The following is a 22,749-nucleotide window of genomic DNA, read 5'->3' as shown; positions in this document are numbered from 1 at the left end:
TGCTGGCTTACACTTCTGGTGACCAAAGGAGCAAAAGCCAGCAATAGGCCTAATAAAAAGAGGGCCTGAAGCAGAGAATAGTACTATATTCAGCGAACACACACCAATTACTAAAGTTTTTATCGTTCCTAATGTCCTACCCCTTCTCATCCTCCTCCATCTCCTTCCTCCTCCTTCCTCAGAGTCACAACTTCCTTTCAGTAGCAATGTAAGTAGTCAAAGGATGCTAGAAGGTAAAAGAATGAAAGAAAAGGTGTACTAAACATTATGATCTGCCACTTCTCCACTTTTCCTTGCTCCCCCATTGCCACTCAATTTTTTGAGTTCTGCTGCGGCTCAGGCAGTGACAGTAGACCAGGGCAATAATAGCAGATTCCCTCTATAGCTGCACAGTTCAATAATGCTGATGAGACTTCTTTTTACCAGGAGTTAGTCTCTCATCAGACAGGGACACAAGCACTAGCTCCAGTTAAAGTGAATTAGTAGAAGCACATAGGCAGAAGTGGAGCATCCCTTCTAGTAGCATCCCTCAAGTACACTGGATGAGATGCAATATTGAACAAAGTCAGGGGCAGTGAAACATGCAAGCCAGTAAGACAACAGTGGCAGTTTTCAGATGGCCAGTGTGGCAAGCATCCCAGTCCTCTGGCTGCATCCAGCATAGCTTCAGCTTGCCCCTCTCATTGACCTTCCTAAGTCTTGAACCCAATAAAAGGTAAGAGAGTCTTCTGCAATCAATTGATATTGTAGCCAAAAATAAAAGAATTTCAATTAACTTAAACCTACACTATATTTTCAAATTTTGTTTCCACTTCTTGACAAGTCAATCTGTTGTGGATATTAGTAATAAATCCAAAGGACAAAGTGTTTTCCTTTCTATAGTTGGAATAGATTTCTGAAAGGGCTAAATGGAGGTTGCTACTCTTGCTACAAAGACGAACATCAAAGAAGCCACAAACTCCAGGAGGTTGATGAGCTGAAGAATAAAGAACGCAGGTGAGAACCAGAAGTATTTTATGAAAGCTGATTGGAAAAAGAAAACAAGGAGGCATCATTTTCACACCACAGGTCTTCCACAGGATAAGGAAAGGAAGGCAAGGAAAAAAAAGACAACCTTCAGAAGCTTTCCAGCACTTCTCCCAAATGCATAAAAGCAACTAACAACAGATACATCAACTGGAAGATGAAAATAAAAAATCAAGTACAATAGGGCAGGGAAATTTTGGAAACATTCAGAAGGTATTTAGCCATAAAGATTAATCTCATCAAGTTTTACATAACATTTTACCTAGAGGCAGAGTAATGGTCTTCCTCCTACAAATGAACCATAACTAAAAAAATCCACCTTAGAATAATAAATTATAGCATTAAATTCCTACCAAAAAAAAAATAATCAAGAAGAGAGTTTTATCTGCCCAAGAACAGCAAGATTGATATTACAGGATATTCAAAATACTCATCAAGGAAACAAAACCAGAACATTTCCCTTCCTCTAGAATATTTAATGAAATGAAGCAACTACAAGAGAATTAAATACAGCAGAAAAATTAATACCATATCCAGTTAAGATTTCCTTGTTTGTCCTCATCTACCTTTATGGGCTTTAATTAATATTTTCCCATAAAAACAAATTTAGAATATAAACATTAGCTCTCATAATTTGATTTTAAAAGAGCATATGTATACTAGTGCTATGAAATGCCAATGCAGTTCAAAGGAAAAGTAAAACATCAAGTTTTCATTTTGGGGTGGCAGCAACTGTTGACAATAAGTGATTTTTCTGACCTACAACCTGAAACAAAATTGAGAGCTACTTTTAAGCACCTACAAATTGAAGAATGAAGAGTTATTAGTTTTTCTAAATATATGCAAAACCATCCAAAACTTACACAGTAAAATTATTTAAAAGTAGGCTGCACACTATAGCTAAAAGAAATCTTATTTTAGGTTAAACATCATGTAGAATCATACTTCCACTGAACACAGACTTCATACAATTATATCATCTGAAAAGTAGCTTTGTCTGTTGTTTCGAGTGCTTGTTCTAAATACTCAAAGACACGTAAGAGCTCAAACTAAATCAATCCCTTAAAAAAACTTTTTAAACTAAATGCCAAAATGAAATTAAAAAAAAGCCCAAAACAAAACAACCAACTCCAATACCTACACAAATTAAAATTACTGTCCAAGTAAAAACATAGACAGTAGATTTGCTTATTATACAACTCCTAAACTGTTTGCTTTCCTTCTCTCTTCTAGTCATTGTCTGCAGGCATTCCAGTAAAATACAAAAAGACTTTCTAACTTGTTTCACTCCTAGTTTTTTTTCTTTTATACCTCCTCCATTATAGGAGGTATAACAACAGTCCAGCATAGGTAGTAACAGTACAGCAGTGAGCCCCTCTTCACAGAAAAACTTGGCTTGAGAAAATTGCTACTTTCATCACTTGTGAAAAGTTCACGTTTCGCAGTAAAAATTCTCTCAGGGGCTGGAAACCACTATAGGAGGGAAGTGTTGATAAATACATATGTTTTCTCTTGTTAAAAGTAAATTAGTTTGAGGTGAATTTACTTGTTAAGAGTCAATGTGGCTGTAAAACACTGAACAGACATTACTTTTCTATTTTTTAGAGATCTCAGAACAACATAAAAATGTACAATGCACATAAAATACACTGTAAGCACCCCCTCACACATGCACATTAACAAATCATTCTTTTCCTTGACAGCTATCAAAATCTCAAAGATTAGGACACTTCACTCCAGAAATTGCTAAATTTCAGCAGAAAGGAAGCACTGCACTCTGCTGGCTGAAAGAAGGAACATTTAATCTATAATATCATATAGCATCAATAATTCTAAATAATTAAAGTTAGGCATAGACTCCCTGGGATTTTTCCTTATTTTCTGTACTAACCCATAAAGAAAACATGACCCAAAGCCATTGACTGATTCTGCTAAGACTAGTATGCAACAGAGAAGAGATTTTTTTTTTTAATTATTCTGAAATAAGTAGTTATAAATATGTAGTAATTGGAACCATTTTGCCTAATAAGAAGGGCCATACTGTTCTCTGTTATGGGGAGGGACATAAACTTCACAATCATATATATCTGAACAGTACCAAAACCAGTAACATTGTCTAAAGTTAGTTATACATTGGGTTGATTGACCACAGCTTATATCTTGTTTATACATAAATTCATGAAAGTTAGGGTGAGATTCCATATGTCCTATCATAAAACATGTCATTGACTCAATAAACATTGGCTGATACACCCACAAGTTTTACTGTGGAAAACAAAAACAAACCCCAGCTGTTTCAACAAAAACAGGCACAGTTGTTCTTTTCAACCATCTTCACCACACATTTTTCTTCAGCAACCAACAAGCTGTGAAGTAGCTCTACAGAAGCTGTATTCAGCGCTTGGTTGGATTAATAAATGTGCTGCACAAACAGACGGCGGATGTATACACTTTCTTAACACCATTTGTAGATGTTGCCACCACATAATCGAGTCACCATCACAACACATACCAAAAGATTATTAAAGAAGGTCGGGGGAAAAAAAAAAAAAAAAAAAAAGACTGGGGTGTCTTCAAAGATTTTTAACTGTTTACCGTTTTCTAGAATTTTTTACCAGCTTAAGATGAAACCAGGTTTGTTATAGTATTGCTAGCTGCTCTTTGATAGTGAAGTTATGCCAGACTTACTAGTAGACAAAGCAATCATAGCAGAAAGTTTTTTTTAAAAGATTAGTTTAGCACTCATTTAAGATAGAGAAAAAAAAAAAAGAGTTGACCTTAAAATTTCCTAACTTTTAGAAACCACTGTGAATAATGATGATAGTTATTTAGCTTCAAGTGTGAATTAGATTTTTTTCTCATGTAAGCCAAAATAGACAATGACTTCATCCAAAACTGGAGAAGGCTGCAGACCAAAAAGACAAGCTAATAAGTGACATTAAAGACATTTCCACTATATTGTCTGACTTCATCCATGCATGCTTAGATCCAAGTCACATGAGAATTTTCTTGTACAACACTATAATCGTTATCTTTTTAAATTAAACACAGCAGTTTCTAGGAGAACTGAGGAAAGTGCGTGACAGGCAGAGAGTAATAACTATAGAATGAGGGAAAAAACCCACAACACAAGAAGTATATAATGAAAAAAGACCATGCAAAAAAAATTTAAACACTATTTAAACAACTGCAGGAATACAGAAATAGCTTCACAAATCACGAGTTAAAATTTCTGTCCAAGACTTCTAAAAAGTCAAGCAGTTATATATTCTCCAAAAAGGAACTAAAATACCTTCTGATATGTAAGCCCTTGTGATAAGGTACTTTGTTGGTTTTAAAATATAAAAAACCCATATAATATTTCTCTTTAATACTTTTTTGCAGACTGACAAAGTGAGATATCCTTCATATTCTACTTTAAAAGGCAGTTTCCATGACTCACCTCATGCTGCCCGAGGCACTCCCTGTTAAAGAGAGAGAAATCAGAGATTTAGAAAAGATGTATTTCCTTAATAAGGGATTTATAACAGTGACAGTGCTTTTCACACAAAAATAATGCAATCTATTTTAAAGAGTGCAAACTAAGAGAAAATCATCTATCTATGCAGATCAAAGTGTTCTATTTTTCAACAGCTTTTTGGATTGCTATATTTTATGACAGTAACCCCAAAATCAGTGTTTCATGTGTAGATTATAGTTGTATATGAAATTAACCATTTTTATTTTAGAAAATTACCTGAATTGCTTCCAAATATCTTGTCCTTTGACTTTACTAATATATCACTCCATATTTTTCAGTTATCCCGAAGAACTACCTAGTCTACTCTTATGTTTACAATTCTATCCCTTTTAGAATGGTCTACCATTCCTAGGAAAGAAAAACTGCACACTGATCAGAATTGTGAAGGTATTAAATGGCGACTCATTCAAACACTGATCTCCTAAAAATTAAATCAATCTTTTGCTCAATTTATTTTGAAAAGTATCTTTTTCTTTTTACCTCTGATTTCATATGTCATCTCCTTCCCAAGTATTATTTTGATTTCTCTACTGAAACCTTATAAGGGAGAGTAATGAAAACATTATTAATATTCAAGCTAAAATACCTGTAAATCAGTTCCTAAAAATTTCTGGATGAGTATTTTAAAAAAAAAAGGTATCCCTGATAACTTTCCTAACACAAAGGAACCAGCAATAGCTAGAGATGGTCTTTAGAACAGCAGGATATTAACAAGAGCAATCATTCTTTCACCTAGTATAATAAGGGGCAGATGTTGCACAGGAGCCTGTTCTTCACTCTACACAGCTCAATTATATCCAAGACAATCTTCCTACATCCAGCTAATTTGGCTTCTAGGACCTCTGCATTCCATTGCAGCATGCTTCTGTTCCACTGCAAGGGGAAACTGCTCATCCAGCCTCACTGCCTTCTGCCATCTGACTACTAAATCTGTGGATGAGGGATTCCCCATAGCAACCCCGCATTCAAGTTGAGATGTAATGGTGTCAGATGAACTACCAGATGCGTGAAAAACTGTCAGGATCCCTGGGCTCAAAGGGCAGTGGCTAGTTGTTTGTATCCTACTTGGACACCAGTTACAGGTGGAATTCTTCAGCCTGGGACCTATCTTGTTTAATTATTTTTTTCCCCGGTAACTTGGAAGAGACAAAATGCACCAATTTTGCAGACGATGCTAAAGGATGGTACAGTCGATACATTCGAGGGCAGGGGTGCGATTCACAAGGGTCTGGACAGACTGGAGGAACAGGCTGAGAGGAAATTCAGGAAATGCAGAGACAAAGAAAGTTCTGCATCTGGGACTGACTAAATCCCAGCAACACTGCAGGCTGGGGACTGATGGGCCGGGGATAGAATGGTAGTCTTTCAGCATTAAGGAGAAGTTACAGAGAAGATGCAGCCAGGCTCCTTACAGAGGTTCATACGAGGGAGGCAAAAGACAACAATCATACCCTTAAACAAGGAAGGTTCTGACTGGATACACAGTGGAGCGGGGCAGGGGGAATATCAGTACAAGTATAATCAAGAACTGAAAGAGGCTGTCCAGATAGGCTGCAGAATCAATGTACTTGGGGGTTTTCAAGGTCCAGCTGGACAACGCTGAAGCAAACTGGTCTGAATTCAGTGTTGATCTGCTTTTAGCAGGAGGCTGGACTAGTGACCCCACCCCAAGGTACCTTCCAACCTCAATGGTTCTGTGAAATTAATAGAGCAAATAATTTTCCAGAAACTTCCTTGTAACTATTTACAGAAACAGATACTGAACATATTTCATTCCAAATCTCTGGCTGCTTATGTTCAAAGATACCAAATTATTACAAAAAACTCATCAAAAAGTACTGCTAAACCTCAGCAGTGAACGAATCCCCACTAACATCCATCCATACAGAATAGGATTATTTAAACTATTCTCCATTATCATATTTGTTCAAATGCCACTGTTCTACCAATGATTCTAAAAGCCCTGCTAAAGATCTAAGAAGGTGTCAGATATTTTGCTGTGTAGCAACACATTACTTTCTGTCTATGGTTTTGTTTACTATTACAATTTTATTAATTCAGGAAGCTTCTCTCATATGAGTTTCTTAAAAAAAAAAAAGAAAAAAGAACATTACAGTTGCAAAGATCGATCAAGAGACATATTCCAGAATTAACGTGATACAATGCTAACAGAACCTTAATTTGTTCCAAGCACTATGAAATGTAACGATGCTTCCTCTAGTTAGAAAATGAAGTACAACTTTTCCAGTATGGTTTTCTTCTCACTTAGCAGACTTACCTCCTCTGAGGAGGAGTCTTCAGACTAAGGGAGGTGATTTTGAGGTTGGAAATCAGAGGAACCAAGAGAGGTACCCTACGTCATGCATGACATTACACAATGGTCCTCTGCTGAATACCTACATGAGACAGTTTATACAGGCATCTACCCAAACACTGAAACCAGACTGTTCGTAACTACACATTTTTCACCTTTTCAGAGTCTGGCTTTGAACTTTGAGCCCAAGTATCAGAAGTACTGAGTGGTCACAGTTTTGAACAAAAAGTACAACCTATCATAGTACAATCCTTGAGAAATTAAGTTCTAAACATATCTACATAGGCAGTTAAATAGATATTTTTTATCATCTTCCTCCGTCTACTTCTCACTTCATAAAATTAGGACGTAATATTCCCTCATTAAGGAGGGATGTTTACAAAACCAAAGGCACGAATGCCTGTGAAATGTGCATGGTTTAAAAGAATAAGAGATTACAACACAGACTAAAACCCCCAGTATTTCTTTTTTCAGATAAATGTTGAATTCTGAGTCCTTATTCTACAATGTAAACAGAAGTTCTATGAAATTGAAAAAGAATGGTGAAAAAAAGTCGTTGTCATTATCATATCTTCCCTTACATCCTCAGCATCATCACAGAAAGAGTTCATTCAGCTCTATTCAAGGAGCAGAATCTTTTGGACAAGTCAAAAACTGAGAGCAGACAGCAGATGGGATGAAGGGCATTCATCTGCCATTCATTAGCATATAATAACCAGACAACTGAGAAACAAAATAGCAATCCATTACAGAGAAAATTACGATCCCATAAACCAAACAAGATAGAAACTATATGGAAAACTTTGTATGTCACTGAAGACTATCAAATTACAATGGCTGTCTTTGCAATTTTCGTATTTTTCTTTTAAGGTAGCATTGCGCACAAAATGTTATTAGAAACAACGAATCTTTACTAATACTCTCAGTCCTTTCATACAGTGAGTACACACTACAAAAATGTCTATTAAACAACCACCAGTGCTCCCAGTTTTATGAGAATGGTGTTCACATAGGCTGTTTGCACCTGAAGAGGAAAATACAGTTATTTTCATCTCTACAACAGTATAAAAAGAAAAAAAAAAAAATCTCTTTCCACACCAAAATTTCCTTTTATTTCTTTTCTTTTTTAATACTCACACTGGTATAGGAATCTCACAGGGAGGGCATGGTAATGCAGTTTGAATAAAAGCTGGCTCAGATGGCTGTTCCCAAGGACCTGCAGACTGATGCTGGGAGCAAAAGACAACACCAGCTGAATACAAAACACAAATGGAACTATCTGCTTGACCATAAATAAATACATCCCCTAAAGAGATCCCAGTTCTAACAAATCCACTTTCTAGTAACTAACTTTTTACTAATGGAAATCTCAATACCTCCAACACACAAAACATTACAATTTTATCCTTAGCATGGTTAGGGATATGAAAATGAAGGCCTGTGGTGCTACTGCTAAAAATCAAGCACAAAGCCAAACAATTCTAAGCATTTAATAGAGGTAAAAACACAAAAATGTTTCAATTACTAACTAAGTTCAGTTATCAACACGCAGTGCATGCGTCATGTTTCAAGATGCCAAACAATTTCTCACTTCTAATTTGTGCAAATTTTGATGGTTTAGTAAACAGAGTTAAAATTTATTTTTTGCTCTTACGTTAAAAGTAATTGTTTACATTTGAAATTAAACATTTGTAACACAACTCTAACAAAAAAATCTTATAATTTCTTGAGTAATCATAACTGTCGAAAACTGCACATTCAATTATATATATTACAAAATTAATTAGATTGCAACAAAGGAGCCAGAACAGCTTAGTTTCTCAGTTAAGCAGTATGCACACCTCTGTGCCTGATTATTTATTTATTTACTCTGAACTCCAAAGGCCTCCACGTAAGATTAAGGTCAAACAACTGTTGCTCATTCTTCAGAACACAAATAACACACCATTTTTCACTATTTACTTACTAAGCCTGTTTGCTTCACAAGTGCTTCATCGTGGCAGGAAACAGGGCACAAATGACCACACATCAATGTTTTCTGGCAGGACTGACGACACGGAGGACACCGACCAAAGTGACAATAGTGTTTCTCCTGGGTAGAGTGGTGACAGGTAGGTGGTCGACTGAAGTAAAATCCAAGAATGAATCAATATGACAGCAAGAAATATGAAGTTACAGTCACTGGACAATTACACTTAAAATACAAAGAACTGAGACAAACAAGTTATTTTTAAAAAAAATTAGTTCACTTCTCACCTTCAGCAGTGGTTAATATTACAGTACAATCATACAGAAGTTCTAAATTAAATAAAAATCAAAGTCAGGTTTGCACATTCAAACAGCTATTTCAATCCTAATTCTACTCTCCACTAAATCATCTTGCTACACCCCAGTAGAAAATATTCTTTTTCCTTTTGCTATTCAAGTTTTCCAGGTAAACTGCCTCATGAAGGTACTTCAAAACATACCAGAGATAACTTGAAGTGAGTGGGACTACAGAATTAGGAGTGCTCGGTGGCACAGAACATCCCCCTTGACAGCAGCGAGCTGCTCATGAAACCACAGCATCAAAGTGGTGTCTGATAAGGAGGATTATTGCTAATCTCCATCTGCACAGAAGACTGAGAAGTAGTATCTGTAATCCTATGAAAGCAGTAATTTTTGCTTTTTAAAGTTATATTTTACTACTTTCTTTAAGGACACCTTAAACTCCACTGAAGAACTAGAATCACACACATTTTCTATACTGACCTGCACAGCTGTTTGCATTTGGGAGGTTTGATGGTGCGCTCTCTGCCACAGGGCACTTTAATGACAGTTTTTCCACAATTGCATTTCACATCTACAGTCTCTGGACATGGATTACAACTACCTAAAAATAAATACATTAACAATATGATAATCTGAATAAGCTGATTATAAAAAAAATGGTAATTAACATAACTCTGAATACGCACATGGTATAATTGTCCTATTCTGTTTGAGCTAAATAATAGATGGCTGTTATTTTTTTATTTCTGCTTAGCTTCAAATCCCTCTTGGGAAAGAGAATTTCACCATTCTTAAAGAATAGTAATAATAATCTTGATTATTCTACAGTTGTTAACAGGTATCAAGTTAGAAATAATCCCCCTAACATTTAAAAAGAAGTCAGCATTATTAAAGCCCAGTCATTTGGATCACACAACACTTAAATATTTGCTGTTTATATTTCAGTCTTACATACATATAAAGACATGTCATCTTTCATCTATATTCAAAAGATCAAAAAGAGACATTGAAAAACTGGTACAATAAAGTTTTGCAGATTTTGTATGACATTAAAGAAATGTTCAGCCTATGTATAATCAACACTTCTTTGACAAGATCTTCCTCCTTTATAAAGTTACTCATGCTACTAACCTGACACATATGAAAAAAAAAAAATCTGTAAAATATCTAGGTTTTAATTTATAGCTCTCCCACACTATTTCTTCATCAAGTGCCAACTGCTAAGTTTTATTATTGAGTAATTAACAGCGAGAATATGCATCTTCTAAAAAAAGCAAATTTAGACGTGGCATTTTGGCTTACTATTCATGTTGCACTCTGAAACTTAAAGCAATGCTTTGAAAGCGATATTGACAGCACAGCTTTTTAAGCAATTCTCACTGGTCAGCAGGATCTGAGAAGCAACACTTCAAGAAGCAGACCTCTCAATGACAAAAGGCAGCTGAATTAAAAAAGGATGGAAGTATACAGTCTTTGTATTGCAAAGTAAATTAAATTACAATGTATTATCAGCACACATAAACAGCTACTTTTACAAAATAAACTGAAGTTCTAACGCTATTCTGCCCAGAGTGGCTAATGTGTGTACAATTGACTTCCATCTTTTTGAGAATGTAGGCAGTTGTCTTTATTAATAGAAGATTTAAGGGCAGAGTTCGCATACAAGCCTGAAATTAAGGTGAGAGTACACTGTTCTCAAATCAAGTGTCATCATGTACTACAGCAGGAAACAAAACATTTCTATTCCCTGGCAACACATTCTAAATTTCAGCAAGAATGATTAAATACTTAAGAAAAAAAAAAAAGATGTAAAAATCAAACCACAAACAAATAGATTAAGTTACCTTTTTTCAGGGACCTCTGCTAAAGGCCAAGTGCTTGTTATCAGCAACCTTTAATAATTCTGAGATCAGGTAACTTTTAAAGGACCAGATCTGGCAAGTTATTTTCCTAGAAGGCATACTATTTCCTTTAAACTAGTGGTCACTGAGCTCTGGCAGCTCATTGCAAAATTGATCGGACCTGGTATTACATACTAAAGATAAAATAATTAATCACGAATTTCAGCAGCTATTAAAATATTGGTGTATAAGGAGAAACACATGAACATAAATATTTTTAAATCTAAATCATGCCTTTATTAGGAGTATTTTCAAACATTCTGACAAGGTATTACAAATTGTACTAGATCGTAATTTGTTAAAGCACATAGAAATTATTTTCCTCTCTAAATTTATCATTTTATATCAGCTATTAGCTTCATTAGATGCAACTTCTGGCAAGAGTTAGCACTTAAATCTTGACAATTGTGCTGTTTTGATAAATTACATACACTTTAAAGTGTATATATTTGATATTTACATTCTCAAAGTTCACTTTTGTTTTCTTATAGGCGCTGCTTTATTATTTTTATACTGCTGTTAGTTATTAGAAATCATTGCCACTTTTAGCTAGGCTGTAAGATGCAAGCAGTATCAAATATAAACAGCTATTCAATGTAAAAGTTTATCCTATAACGCAGCATTAGTTCCTTAGTTTTCCAACCAGAATTTTATTCTATGATTTAGTTATCAACCAAACTAATGCAGAAAAACAATGTTACCAGTTTTCTTCTGACAATATCAAAAAAAAAAAAAAAAGTATAGAGAAGGGGCACAATTAACAGAGAAAAAAAAAACCACTAGTTTGTGATGACATATTTCATAGCAGGTTAACTGGGACAACTACCACATTTACCTGTCCTGTCCTCTTATGAATCATTGCCTCAAAAGCAAGATTAGCTGAATAAGCTGTGAATTATTTCCTGAGTTGTTGTAATTTATAGTCCAGAATAGTAAAGGAAATTACATAGGCTACTCAGCTGCTGTTTCAGCAGGGCAGCAGCTTCTGTGAGGAAAATTGGAGAGAGGGCAGCCACTTTTTCAGTCATTCCAATTTAATCCCCTACCAAGCGAATGTCAAAGCAATTGGTCAAGATAAAAGCTGCCAGGTAATTTTGACCATTTTCAGCATCTTTTTAGACAAGGTCACTGGATGCTCAAGTAAACTTTTTTGTTATCCTTCATATAGTCAGTAACAAGTTCTTATCTTCTCTTTCACCAGTAAGATACCAATATACATTCAAATTCCATCAACTTTTTTTTTATTTTAAGCCCACTCATATCACATATTGTATTCTAGGGCTTTTTAAAACCATCCAGACTCAACCAACACAGTCATTTCCATATGTAGCTGGACTTTGTTATGCACATTCAGCGAACAGAACTATTTGGGAAAAAAAGTCAAGCTATGGATTTTGAATTAAGCAGCTGGAAAGAAGACATAACATTTTCAGAGGAACAATGCTAAGCAAAATTACCAGGTAAAAACTCAGGTTGTCATTGTGTAAGTCCTTAAGTACTAAAAACCTTTCAAACACACTGCCCCCACAAAAAGCCCACATGCAACAAGGGAGAGAATTCATTAAGCACCAGAGTCATGCAAGCACAAAGTTTTGCAAAAAATAAACAATATTCCATCACTACAGGGATCCTTCACCTATTCTTACCTCTGTGGCAGCCTGAAGGACATTTGTGATTTCTGCAGCCTAGAGTCCGCCCACAGACTTGATCACAAGGTGGACAGTTTCCAGAACAGCACTATTAAAAAAAAAAATATATATATATATATACTCTGTATAACTGAAAACTTAGACATTTCTGGTATAAATTTGCCCTCTTCTACTATCTCATTTTTTCAGTATTTCTTAAAAGATTTTGATGCAATTTAGTCAAATTTCCTCAAATTCATGCCAGGTATAGAAAAGAGGCCATCTGTACAGTTTTTTTTTAAACTCAAATTATAAAATAACAAGAAAACACACGGTTCAAAGCATCATTTCAACACACTAAAAAGGCAGAGGGTTTCCAAAAGCATCAGAACATTTTAAAGTTCAAATTCTTATATTTTAATCCGAAATAATTTCAGATTACACGTAGGATATCCAACAGTTTGCCCCATTAGTCTGTAATTTCTTCCATTTTTATACTATATTGTCCCTGGCACAAAAATGTTGCTAACCACTTTTTTTTTAAAAAAAAAAAAACCCACCTTTTACCTTTGTAGTAAAGTCAGATAACATTAGGATCAGTTATCTATTTTCTGTTCTTATATAAAGCAGTAATGTGGAAGAATCAGAACACATCACACCACCACCACGTTGGTGGACGCCAGGTCAGGAGAGAACCTCATCTTTTCTACTAACTTGAAAGGTACCCTCCTTCCAAACTGTATAAGGAAGGATGGCAATTAGGAAAAGAAACTTGGAATTTTTTAGCATAAATTAAAGACATTAAGATTGCATTTACTTGTTTTGCCGTCTTTTCACATAAGGTAAATTCACTGTAGTAGTACTCAAAAATACCTAAGAATAAAACTGTATTTTTTCATGCCTCTTTGTGGTAAGAAGTCCAACTTTCATGATGTCTTAATTCACACATAGCAGGCAACTTTCAGGCCTTCTTGAATCAATAAACTGAAAAGATAAGTGTGAGCTATCAATCATTCCCTTGACTTCAAATGAGAAGGGAAACAAAACTCAAACTCCCAATTGTCAGACCACTGCTGCTTGCAGTGATGCATATTAGAAGGTGGGATGGAATGTTGCATTGTCAAAAGTAAGAGTATGTCCCTTACAAAGTTATGAGAGATTCCCAGCTCTTCCTACAAAGTAAAGAAACAAATGGATTTAACTACTCCAGAATGCATAAAGCATCAGTAACTACTCAAGTATCTGAAAACAGAACTGCCTTCTGGAACTGCAAAGTTGTCAAAATTCCCTCCCAGTTTTTAAGGCCACTGAGTTTTTCTTGGTGACGTGCTGTTCAGAGAATTCTGGTACATCACAAACCAATTGAATGACATTGAAGAAAACTCCTCTTTGTATACAATAACATGAGGTGGAACAACAGATTCATGTGATTTATATCTAATATAAATATTATACCTAAATTTAAAAGAATGTTATTTAAACAATGTATTTGAGAAAGATCACCTCTACACGCTTACCTTTCTCCTACATTGATGCTTTTGGCAATCACGAATTTTAGTACACTTTGTTTCACACAGATACGGCTTATGACATGGCATGCGTTTAGTGTGCTTTCCACAGCGACACTGTTTTTCAACTTCCTGGGCAGCAAGATAGGGAAAAAAGCAGGGTATTTTTAATACAAAAACAGTGGAAAATAAAATGTTCTACTAGCTGTAAAGAAAAGTTCATGGCAGACTAAACGTTACAGTGCTCTGTCACAATAGGAAGTATCTCACATGCTCTGAGCAGATTACCTATCTGTGCAATAACTACTTGGGGATCTTGTGTCAGTATTGCAAACACTGTGCTCTAGAGAGCACCTCACTCTAGCCTTGGTCTCACCAAGAGGGAAGCCACTTCAACGGAACCACTCAAGTGTGTAGTGCAAGATGTCAAGCATAAATGCAAAACAAATTCATACAAAAAAGTACTTCCCCCTCATAGTAAACTAGATTCATCACGTATACAGATAATTTAAGAAACAGGTGAGCAGGTTTATCTGACCTTCAATCCCAGCTATCATGTGCCAACTACTTTCACCATAGACTTTGTAGCCGAAGCTGGTTCAGGAAGAGACAACTGAGGGCAGACAGAGTAACAGCTTTACAGGCCAGACCACAGAAGCCCCATAGATATTTAGAGCAGAGTAAATATTATTTTCTTACTAACAAGGAAATAATGTTATATTACAGCATCTTCCATTTCACTAATGAAGAAATAGCATAGTAAGACAAAGCAGCAAGGAAGCTAGAAGAGCTGGGTAAAAAAGTAAGTGTCTTTTAGGGCATAATTAATTTATTTTAAAAAAAAGCAACAAAACAAAAAAGAGCCAAAACCATAAAACCCTCATCTATGCCTCAATTCAGATAACATAATGCTCAACTATTAATTCAGATTTGTGTTGAGGCAAGAGGGGAATAGGAAAAAAATATGTTGCTTTTAATGAACAGAAAGTCATAGATTTTGTGATAGATGTGACTTCATTTTCCTTAAGAGACGTGCACTGTTCCAGGCATACAGTGTTTAAAAACCTTAAGAAAATGCTACAGTAAGACTAACCTGTCTGCATATTTCACAGGGACCTCGATGACAGCGCTGTGAACATTTATGGATGCCACATTCCAGAACTTTGTCACAAGTATCACCACAGGTGGGCACATCTTCTGTACAAGGCAATGTAAACTCTAGATGAAGAGAGAGAAGTACAAGCAAACATTTAGGAAAAAAGACAAAATATTTTTTAAAAAATGCACTGTGAAATATGAGTTCAAATGCCAATTCTCTCTCATTTTTTTAAAACCTTCTCTAGAATTACTCAATTATTCACATCGCCAATGAAACCCCTGCTACTAAATAAAGCTTTGAAAGATTTAAGCAAAAAAGTTAATATAAGCTGTCACAGTTCACTGTTTGTAAGAACTTTTTACGGACCCTGCCCTGCAGAATTAACCTAAACTACTGACTGTCAAAGACTGGATGATTATTTTTTTTTAATTTATCTTATTTTTTTTAACAAAAAAAAAAGGCAGCTTACTTGATTTTTCACATGGGCAGGACCTTTTGCCAGAACGAGGACAGTCTCCACAGGGACCAGCGTGACAAATTTGTTCACATGTGTGATGACCACAAGGCAAACGTTTCCCACACACCTGGAAAACTCAGAGAAACCAAGTGAATGCAATGTAACGGAACTACATACCAAGACAAAGCAACCCAAGGAGAAAAACTAGGGGTGAAAGATGACTGGGTAGAATTTAAGTTTTTCTGAATTTTGTTAACAAATCTTATATTCACTGAGTTTGCCAAGTAAAACTGATCATCCCTGCAGCGATCCTGACTGAAAGACCATAGTATACTGAGGACTTAGTCGTTCACATAACAGTTAACCTGAGAAATCACAGGCCTGTGCTGTGCTGCATATACAGCTTGGCCCTCAGGCCTGTGTTGTGCTCCACATAGCGTTGGCCACAGGATAATCTTGTAGCAGAGGAGACTGGAGGCAGCTCCCACTTGATATCAGTCATTATGCCACCTGCATGTCCTTGCCTTTATCTAAAAGTGCAGGAAGAAGTTCTCATCTCAACATCCTTTCTGTTTGACAGCAGAAAGGATGAACAGAGTTGCCTTCTTGTAAGAAAATCCTACAATAGCTTCAATGACCAAATCATAGAATCATTATGGTTGGAAGAGACCTCAAAGATCATCAAGTCCAACCGTATACCCGATGCCACCATGCCCGCTAAACCCACTAAACCATGTCTCAAAGCACCACATCTAAACGTTTTTTGAACACCTCCAGGGATGATGAGTCCACCACCTCCCTGGGGAGCCCATTCCAAAGCCTAATGACTCTTACAGTGAAGAAGTTCTTCCTAATATCCAACCTGAACCTCCCCTGGCACAACTTGAGACCGTTTCCTCTTGTCCTATCGCTAGTTACCGGGGAGAAGAGATCAACCCTCACCTCACTACAACCTCCTTTCAGGTAGTTGTAGAGAGCGATCAGGTCTCCCCTCAGCCTCCTTTCCTCCAGACTAAACAACCTCAGCCCCCTCAGCCACTCCCCATCAGACTTGTGCTCCAGGCCCTTCACCAGCTTTGTTGCCCTTCTCTGGACATGCTCCAGCAGCTCAATGTCCTTCTTGTAGTGAGGGGCCCAACACTGAACACAGTATTCAAGGTGACCCTTTCTACAGATAGGGTCTGCACTGCATGCTGCACATGGATCAGAGGCCTGTTCAATGCTGGACAGCTTCAAGTTCCCAGCATCTAAAGCTCCACATTATTATTCATATTATACTCCCTTTCTCTACAGTGTGAGCTGAAATAAATCGCATTTTAATTGATACTTTACAGAGGCTGAGTGCCTTTCTTACTGGGATTGCAATGACCAAGCACCTCCTGGTGCAACCTCGCCCTGACACTTAATTTTTTAAATTATTTTTATTTTTTACAGTCTGTCGATCCATAGCCTTGGTCCTAAGAATGAGTTGCAAATCTACTTCAGAGAATGAATCACAAAGCTTTCATTCTGTTACAGTCACTAGAAGTAAATAAGCATGAAATTTATATACTAAGCTGTGGTTTCATGCTTATTTTTGAAGACAGCAGCTGAAGTTTCAACCTTAAGTACAAGAAAACTAAATATTCAAGGTCAAATTCATTGCTAGCTTAACCCTAGCACAATTCCAGAACAGTGACATTTTAACTACTGTCAGAAACGAACTGGGCCATCAAGTAGATCCATTCTCAAATACTGCTGCTCACATTTTTGATTGCACTTTCAAAACCTAAAAAATAAAATTATTTTCTTACTGAATGAGTTTTTCCAATCCTTAATACACTGAGTAATCAAATTTTGCAAGGATGAGAAATAAGATAAAAAGGACAGCTTCCACATACCTGATCACACTGCCACTGAGGACTTGCACAAAGTCTTTCTGCTGTCTGTCTTCCACAGATGCACCGTTGTTTACTGACTCGTGGACAAGGCTGACAGTCTCCTGTACATAATTGCAAAGTGACATTAGAGTAGGAATTGCAAAAGCATGAAGTATCTTTAACAATTAAAACTACTCCTCCTAAGTTTAAGAAGGCAGGTCTACCTGCGTGACAGGAATTCTCACAAGTGTGTTGTCCACACAGCAACGTTCGTCCACACGGCAGGTGACATGACCACTCCTTGGCACTGCACCTTCGGGGCACTGATTTAGCTTTCTTACAGTGACAGGTTGTTGTGACCATCTTTGGGCAAGGTGGACAGGGTCCTAAGTACAGGAAAAAGAATACCTCACTAATGGCCATTCAGCAAATGCAGCCTCAACTACATCTGTTTTACTCTGAGAATTTTAAATATAGTTAGCAGATTTTAAGTAAAACTGTGTGACAGCTACATAAATACAGCTCACACAACCAAGTGACACAATGGATTTACCTGGATGACAAAGCAGCAAACATTTATGACCACAGGAAGGTTTGAATTCCCTCTCACATATCTGACCACAGGAGTGAGGTACCAGCCATGGGTCCACTGTTGGATTCTCCACTTTTCCACAGTAACAGTAATACCTACTGGGAGTCTCAGATCGTTTGTATTCAAACCTACATTTTGGGCTACAACAAGGGAAAAAGGGAGTGAAAAGTAATTTTTTTAAAGCATTTTTTAAAAAGAAAACCAGTTTCTGTAGTTTCATTTTCCCAAGATCGTCACCAGGCTACCAGTTAACATTTTTGTAACTACTGTAACCAATAATAACATAATTAAATTTATAACATACAATAAAGGTCTTGCTATATGTCAGATTTTACAATACATTCATTAGAATGTCTAAGGAATTGTCCTATCACTGCAATCTTTTTTCTCTAAGAATATATACAAAAAAATTCAGTGTAGCAAGCATACAGTACAATTTTTATGTCAAGTAATACCAAAGGAATGAATGCAACAAAGAGGTAACCTACTTAAATAGAACCAATCAAAAAAAGATATTAAAAACCAAGTTTTTACCAGTAGCAATTTAGAAGCTATGTAAAACAAGATTTAGCAATGCTATTAAAACTATGCATAACAATTAAAATTTTATCTGAAAGGTTTTAGATTGTATCAGTTCAGCACCTTAGAAATTATAAGATGCACGCTTTTATTTGTTATCCTTGATGGTGTCAGATATCAAAAAATACATTATTCCTAAAGGTAGATAGGCACCAAAGGTCTGGGATTTGTTAGTGCCAGAGGCCCTAAAGGCTTTGAGGTGCAAGCCATGGATGAGTGAGGCAACACAAGGAAGGAGAAACAAAGCATCTCCCATCTCTGGCTGTACTGGGAAACGATGACAAAGAGCTCCTCCTCAGAGAACAGAGGCTTTGAAAGGCCTATGTACTCATTTTTATCAAATAAAATGTCGATTTGCCCCTAAATAATACGTTACAGGCCATAAACCGTTTCTCAATAGTGATCTCATGTAAAACTGCAAGACTGGCTTTAATGCTTGATTTATAGAAAGACCAAAAAAAAAAAAATCCATAAATATTGCTATTTTAGAACTGGGTTTTTTAATTTATTTATTTCACTGTGCCAATTTTAAGTGGCAAATATGGAAAGCCATTTAGAAATAAACATTAGAAGCTGAGACACATAATAGATAAGTTACCTTCTCAGAGGTTTAAACAAATTTGATGCAGCAGGTTTTTAATATCACTGTGAAATATTCCTGAACAATGTCAATGTAAACTTAAAAATAATTCAAAAAAGCAATAGAAAAGTCAGTCTTTAAAATTTTTTTTCTTGGTGTGCATGCCATTTACAAGTACCATTCCTTTCCAAAGCAACTCCAGTTTGCATATGATTCACAATAAAAGTATCTTTGTAAATGTACCATGAAGCGCTCACCATGGCCAGGGGTGATCTTTCTTCCCAAAATCATCATCTGTCAAAGGAGAAGACACAAGGAAAAGGCTGTCCTTGGCCCACTTCTGGATACACACCAGGTGAAATATACAAAAGCATCCACAACAGCTCCAGACCTAAAGAGCAGATATAAGTGCCAATTGCTTTACATTAGGTTTCTTTCTCTTTCCACTGACGAACATTCGTAATATCTAAAGAAACACAAGCTTGCAATTTTTCCAATTAAAAAAGGGGTTTCCAAAGATAGATTATACCTATTGTTAGATTAATGCGGCAGTTTTACTGTTACAGATTCATACCTATAATCTTTTTTGCTGCTCTTACGGGAAGTTTTTGCCAACACGTATGGAGCCTAAAATACTCACATAATCATAGAAATGTTGGTTCAAACACACTGTTGGAGGTCATGTAGCACAACCTCATGCCCAAAGAAGGGCTATTCCCAACTTAGCTCAGTTCAGTCACTGCTTTGCCTAGCAAAGCTGGAAAATCCTGAAGAATGAGGACTCCACAACCATCCTGGGCAACCTGCTCCAAGTGTCATACTACCTTCCTAGTACCCAATCTGCACCTCCCAAGCCCCAGTTTGTGCCATTGCCCCTTATTACATAACCTGTCACCATAAAGATGACTTTGGCTTTAGCCACCTTCACAACTCCAAGTAGGCAGAGCCTGCAATTGTATCATCCCATAGCATCATCTCTACCAGACTGAACAAGCCCAGTTCTCCCTACAGCTCTCTCCCTGTCCCATACTCTAGATACCTTGGTAGTAGAAGCACTAAAAAGATTTTCTCCCCCTTTCAAACTTTAGGATTTACATACAATGCTAGCAAGAAAAAGATTTGATTAGAAGTATGCCTTTCAACCTAGTGTCTTTTGTTCAAAGAGCAAGAGAGGTATAAAATGGAACAGAATTAAAAGCAAATGTGTTTAAGATAGAGTTGATTTTGCCAGTATCCTCTCTACATCACTAAACCTTTATGTTCTTGTTCCCAGTGTACTTCTTTTTGTCAGTTCTGGAGTGAAACCACAATCCTTCACTTAGAACATCAGCCTGCTGCTGAAAAGCAATTTAAATAAGAGAAATGTAGCTTTATGACTTTGTTACTTTTCACATATTCATGTCTTAAATTGTCACCTTAGAACGACTATAACAATTTGGCAAGAGAAACGCAGCAGAAAATTTAAGTTTTAATTGCTTTATTTTTTTAATAACTTATGACATTGTTATAAAATTTTACTGTGAAAACAAGGAGAATTTCTCCATTAACAAAGTCAATGACATACGTTTCTAAGAGAACAGTAACTAACTTCCCAAAACTAAAGCTAAACAGGAGACATTAAGCAAACACACTTGGCTGAAACATTACACATCCAAGATAACTAACAAACCACCGAGTTATAAAAGAAGACTTCCAAGTTGCCAAATCATCACATTTCTGCTGAGATTAACCTATCAAGAGACATAGAACTTTAAAATCAAGCTAAACATATACATCAAGGTCTGAAAAAATACGGATTAAATATCTTAAGATTTCTGCATTTCTGTCTAAAAAAAAAAGTTAACAACTACAGTTTCATTGGATACTTGTAGTCCATGTACATCCAGATTAGGAAGTTAAAAGAAAAAAGTGCATAAAATCTTTAATGTTGAACTTACAGTTGCAAACATGTATTTGATTCAAGCAACTGTAATAGAATCAGTCTTGGGCCTGTCAATGTCAAAGGGAAGTTGATACATAACAATAAAAGTGGAAAAGATTTGTCCTGAAATCTCTCCCATAAAAAATGTCCCTATATGAAATAAGACAGGCTTCTCAGACATGCGACCCTTCTCTTTCACCTGATCAGCACTTGGAGCAGCAAAGTTTATCTTAGCTTCCTGGCTATAAATCTAACAATAATATTTCCTGGCTATAAATCTAACAATAATATTTCCTAACTTCCTATTATTTCTTGCTTTGGTGTTTGCTACAACATAGCTTATTGAATACACCATTGTAAGCGCTTTGTTTTTTTCATCTGCTACTCTCTAAAATCTAAAAATAACTACTTTACATTATGATAACAAACATATGTACTTTTTGACATATTCTGATTTCAAGCTACGTATATAAACCAGTTATTTCTTCAAGTGTTTGACAAATCCAAAGACGCCAAATATTGCCTTTAGTACTGTATCATTTTAAAACTATCAATCCCAAGAATTACCTTAGTAATATAATTAATTAAATACAAATTATTCAGACAGTTACATTTGCTTTATTCTAAAAGACTACTGTAAAATACTTACAGCTTGGTTCCTTTTAACTGAAGCAATGCAGATGAGACACGTCATAGCCCCTGACTGAAAAGCTTCATTCATGTACTGTCTTGTACGTTCCAGTTCACTTGCATCTCCATCTTTAATGTACAAAGATTTTTAAAGCAATCAGTAATGTTTGATCTGCTACTCTGTACATGTTGAGACTGCTGTAAAAGTTTGTGTTTTTTTCTCTGATCAGAGGCCAGTTGTATATTATTACAAAACCACGTTATAAGAAGTACTTAAGACAGTTTCAAAATTGTACCATTGACTCTGCATAAAAACGCAAGAAGTGCTGCCAGTGTACATTGCTGGGAATAAATATTTTTATACAAGACATCACAATAAAGTGATTTCTCTCCAATTATGGAAAAATTCGAATACACAGCCAATAATACAGCATTGTTTACACTTTCATATCAAAATAAAAGTCAATAAATGAAAAAAACTTACCAGTTTGACTGGTGTAAATGGTAAATGTTTTGGCCAAAATCTTTCCTTGTTTTACTTCAGCATCTTCATCGTCATCTTCAGACGAGGAACTAAATTGCTCTTCAACTAGCTTTTTTGCTGCAGCCTGATTAGCCTTCTTAATTTCATCAAATTTCTTCTGTGAAGATATTTCTATTAAGAGAACAGATTAATGATGATTAATACCATGATAGTTAATCACAACACCACATTCAGTTCTACATACTTTCAACTGTCCTTTTCTTTAAAGAGCTTGCTGATTTTATGTTTTTAAGGGCAGTACATTGCTACATTTCCAATACCATACAAGAAGAGATAAATTGTATTTTCTTCTTTATTGTACATTATCCATAAAATACACA

General features: G+C 36.0%; 1 protein-coding gene across 1 annotated transcript in view; it reads right to left on the bottom strand.

The window, feature by feature from the left end:
- NFXL1 (nuclear transcription factor, X-box binding-like 1) overlaps nt 1-22,749 on the bottom strand; it is a 46,818-nt gene that overhangs the window by 23,259 nt on the left and 810 nt on the right. Inside the window, exons 2-15 of the mRNA XM_009703135.1 lie at nt 22,370-22,540; nt 21,905-22,014; nt 19,592-19,725; nt 18,137-18,315; nt 17,808-17,969; nt 17,605-17,705; nt 15,737-15,851; nt 15,262-15,386; nt 14,178-14,300; nt 12,679-12,769; nt 9,612-9,732; nt 8,827-8,983; nt 7,998-8,089; nt 4,469-4,490 (exon numbers count right to left, since the gene is read on the bottom strand). Coding sequence (XP_009701437.1) covers nt 4,469-4,490; nt 7,998-8,089; nt 8,827-8,983; nt 9,612-9,732; nt 12,679-12,769; nt 14,178-14,300; nt 15,262-15,386; nt 15,737-15,851; nt 17,605-17,705; nt 17,808-17,969; nt 18,137-18,315; nt 19,592-19,725; nt 21,905-22,014; nt 22,370-22,540 — 1,703 coding nt within the window. The remainder of the gene's footprint in view (nt 1-4,468; nt 4,491-7,997; nt 8,090-8,826; nt 8,984-9,611; nt 9,733-12,678; nt 12,770-14,177; nt 14,301-15,261; nt 15,387-15,736; nt 15,852-17,604; nt 17,706-17,807; nt 17,970-18,136; nt 18,316-19,591; nt 19,726-21,904; nt 22,015-22,369; nt 22,541-22,749) is intronic.

The sequence above is a fragment of the Cariama cristata genome, unplaced genomic scaffold, assembly GCF_000690535.1.
Source record: "Cariama cristata isolate BGI_N322 unplaced genomic scaffold, ASM69053v1 scaffold30526, whole genome shotgun sequence".
Classification (NCBI taxonomy): Eukaryota; Metazoa; Chordata; class Aves; order Cariamiformes; family Cariamidae; genus Cariama; species Cariama cristata.
Note: the sequence above shows the minus strand (reverse complement) of the source record. Positions and strands in the feature narration are given on the sequence as shown.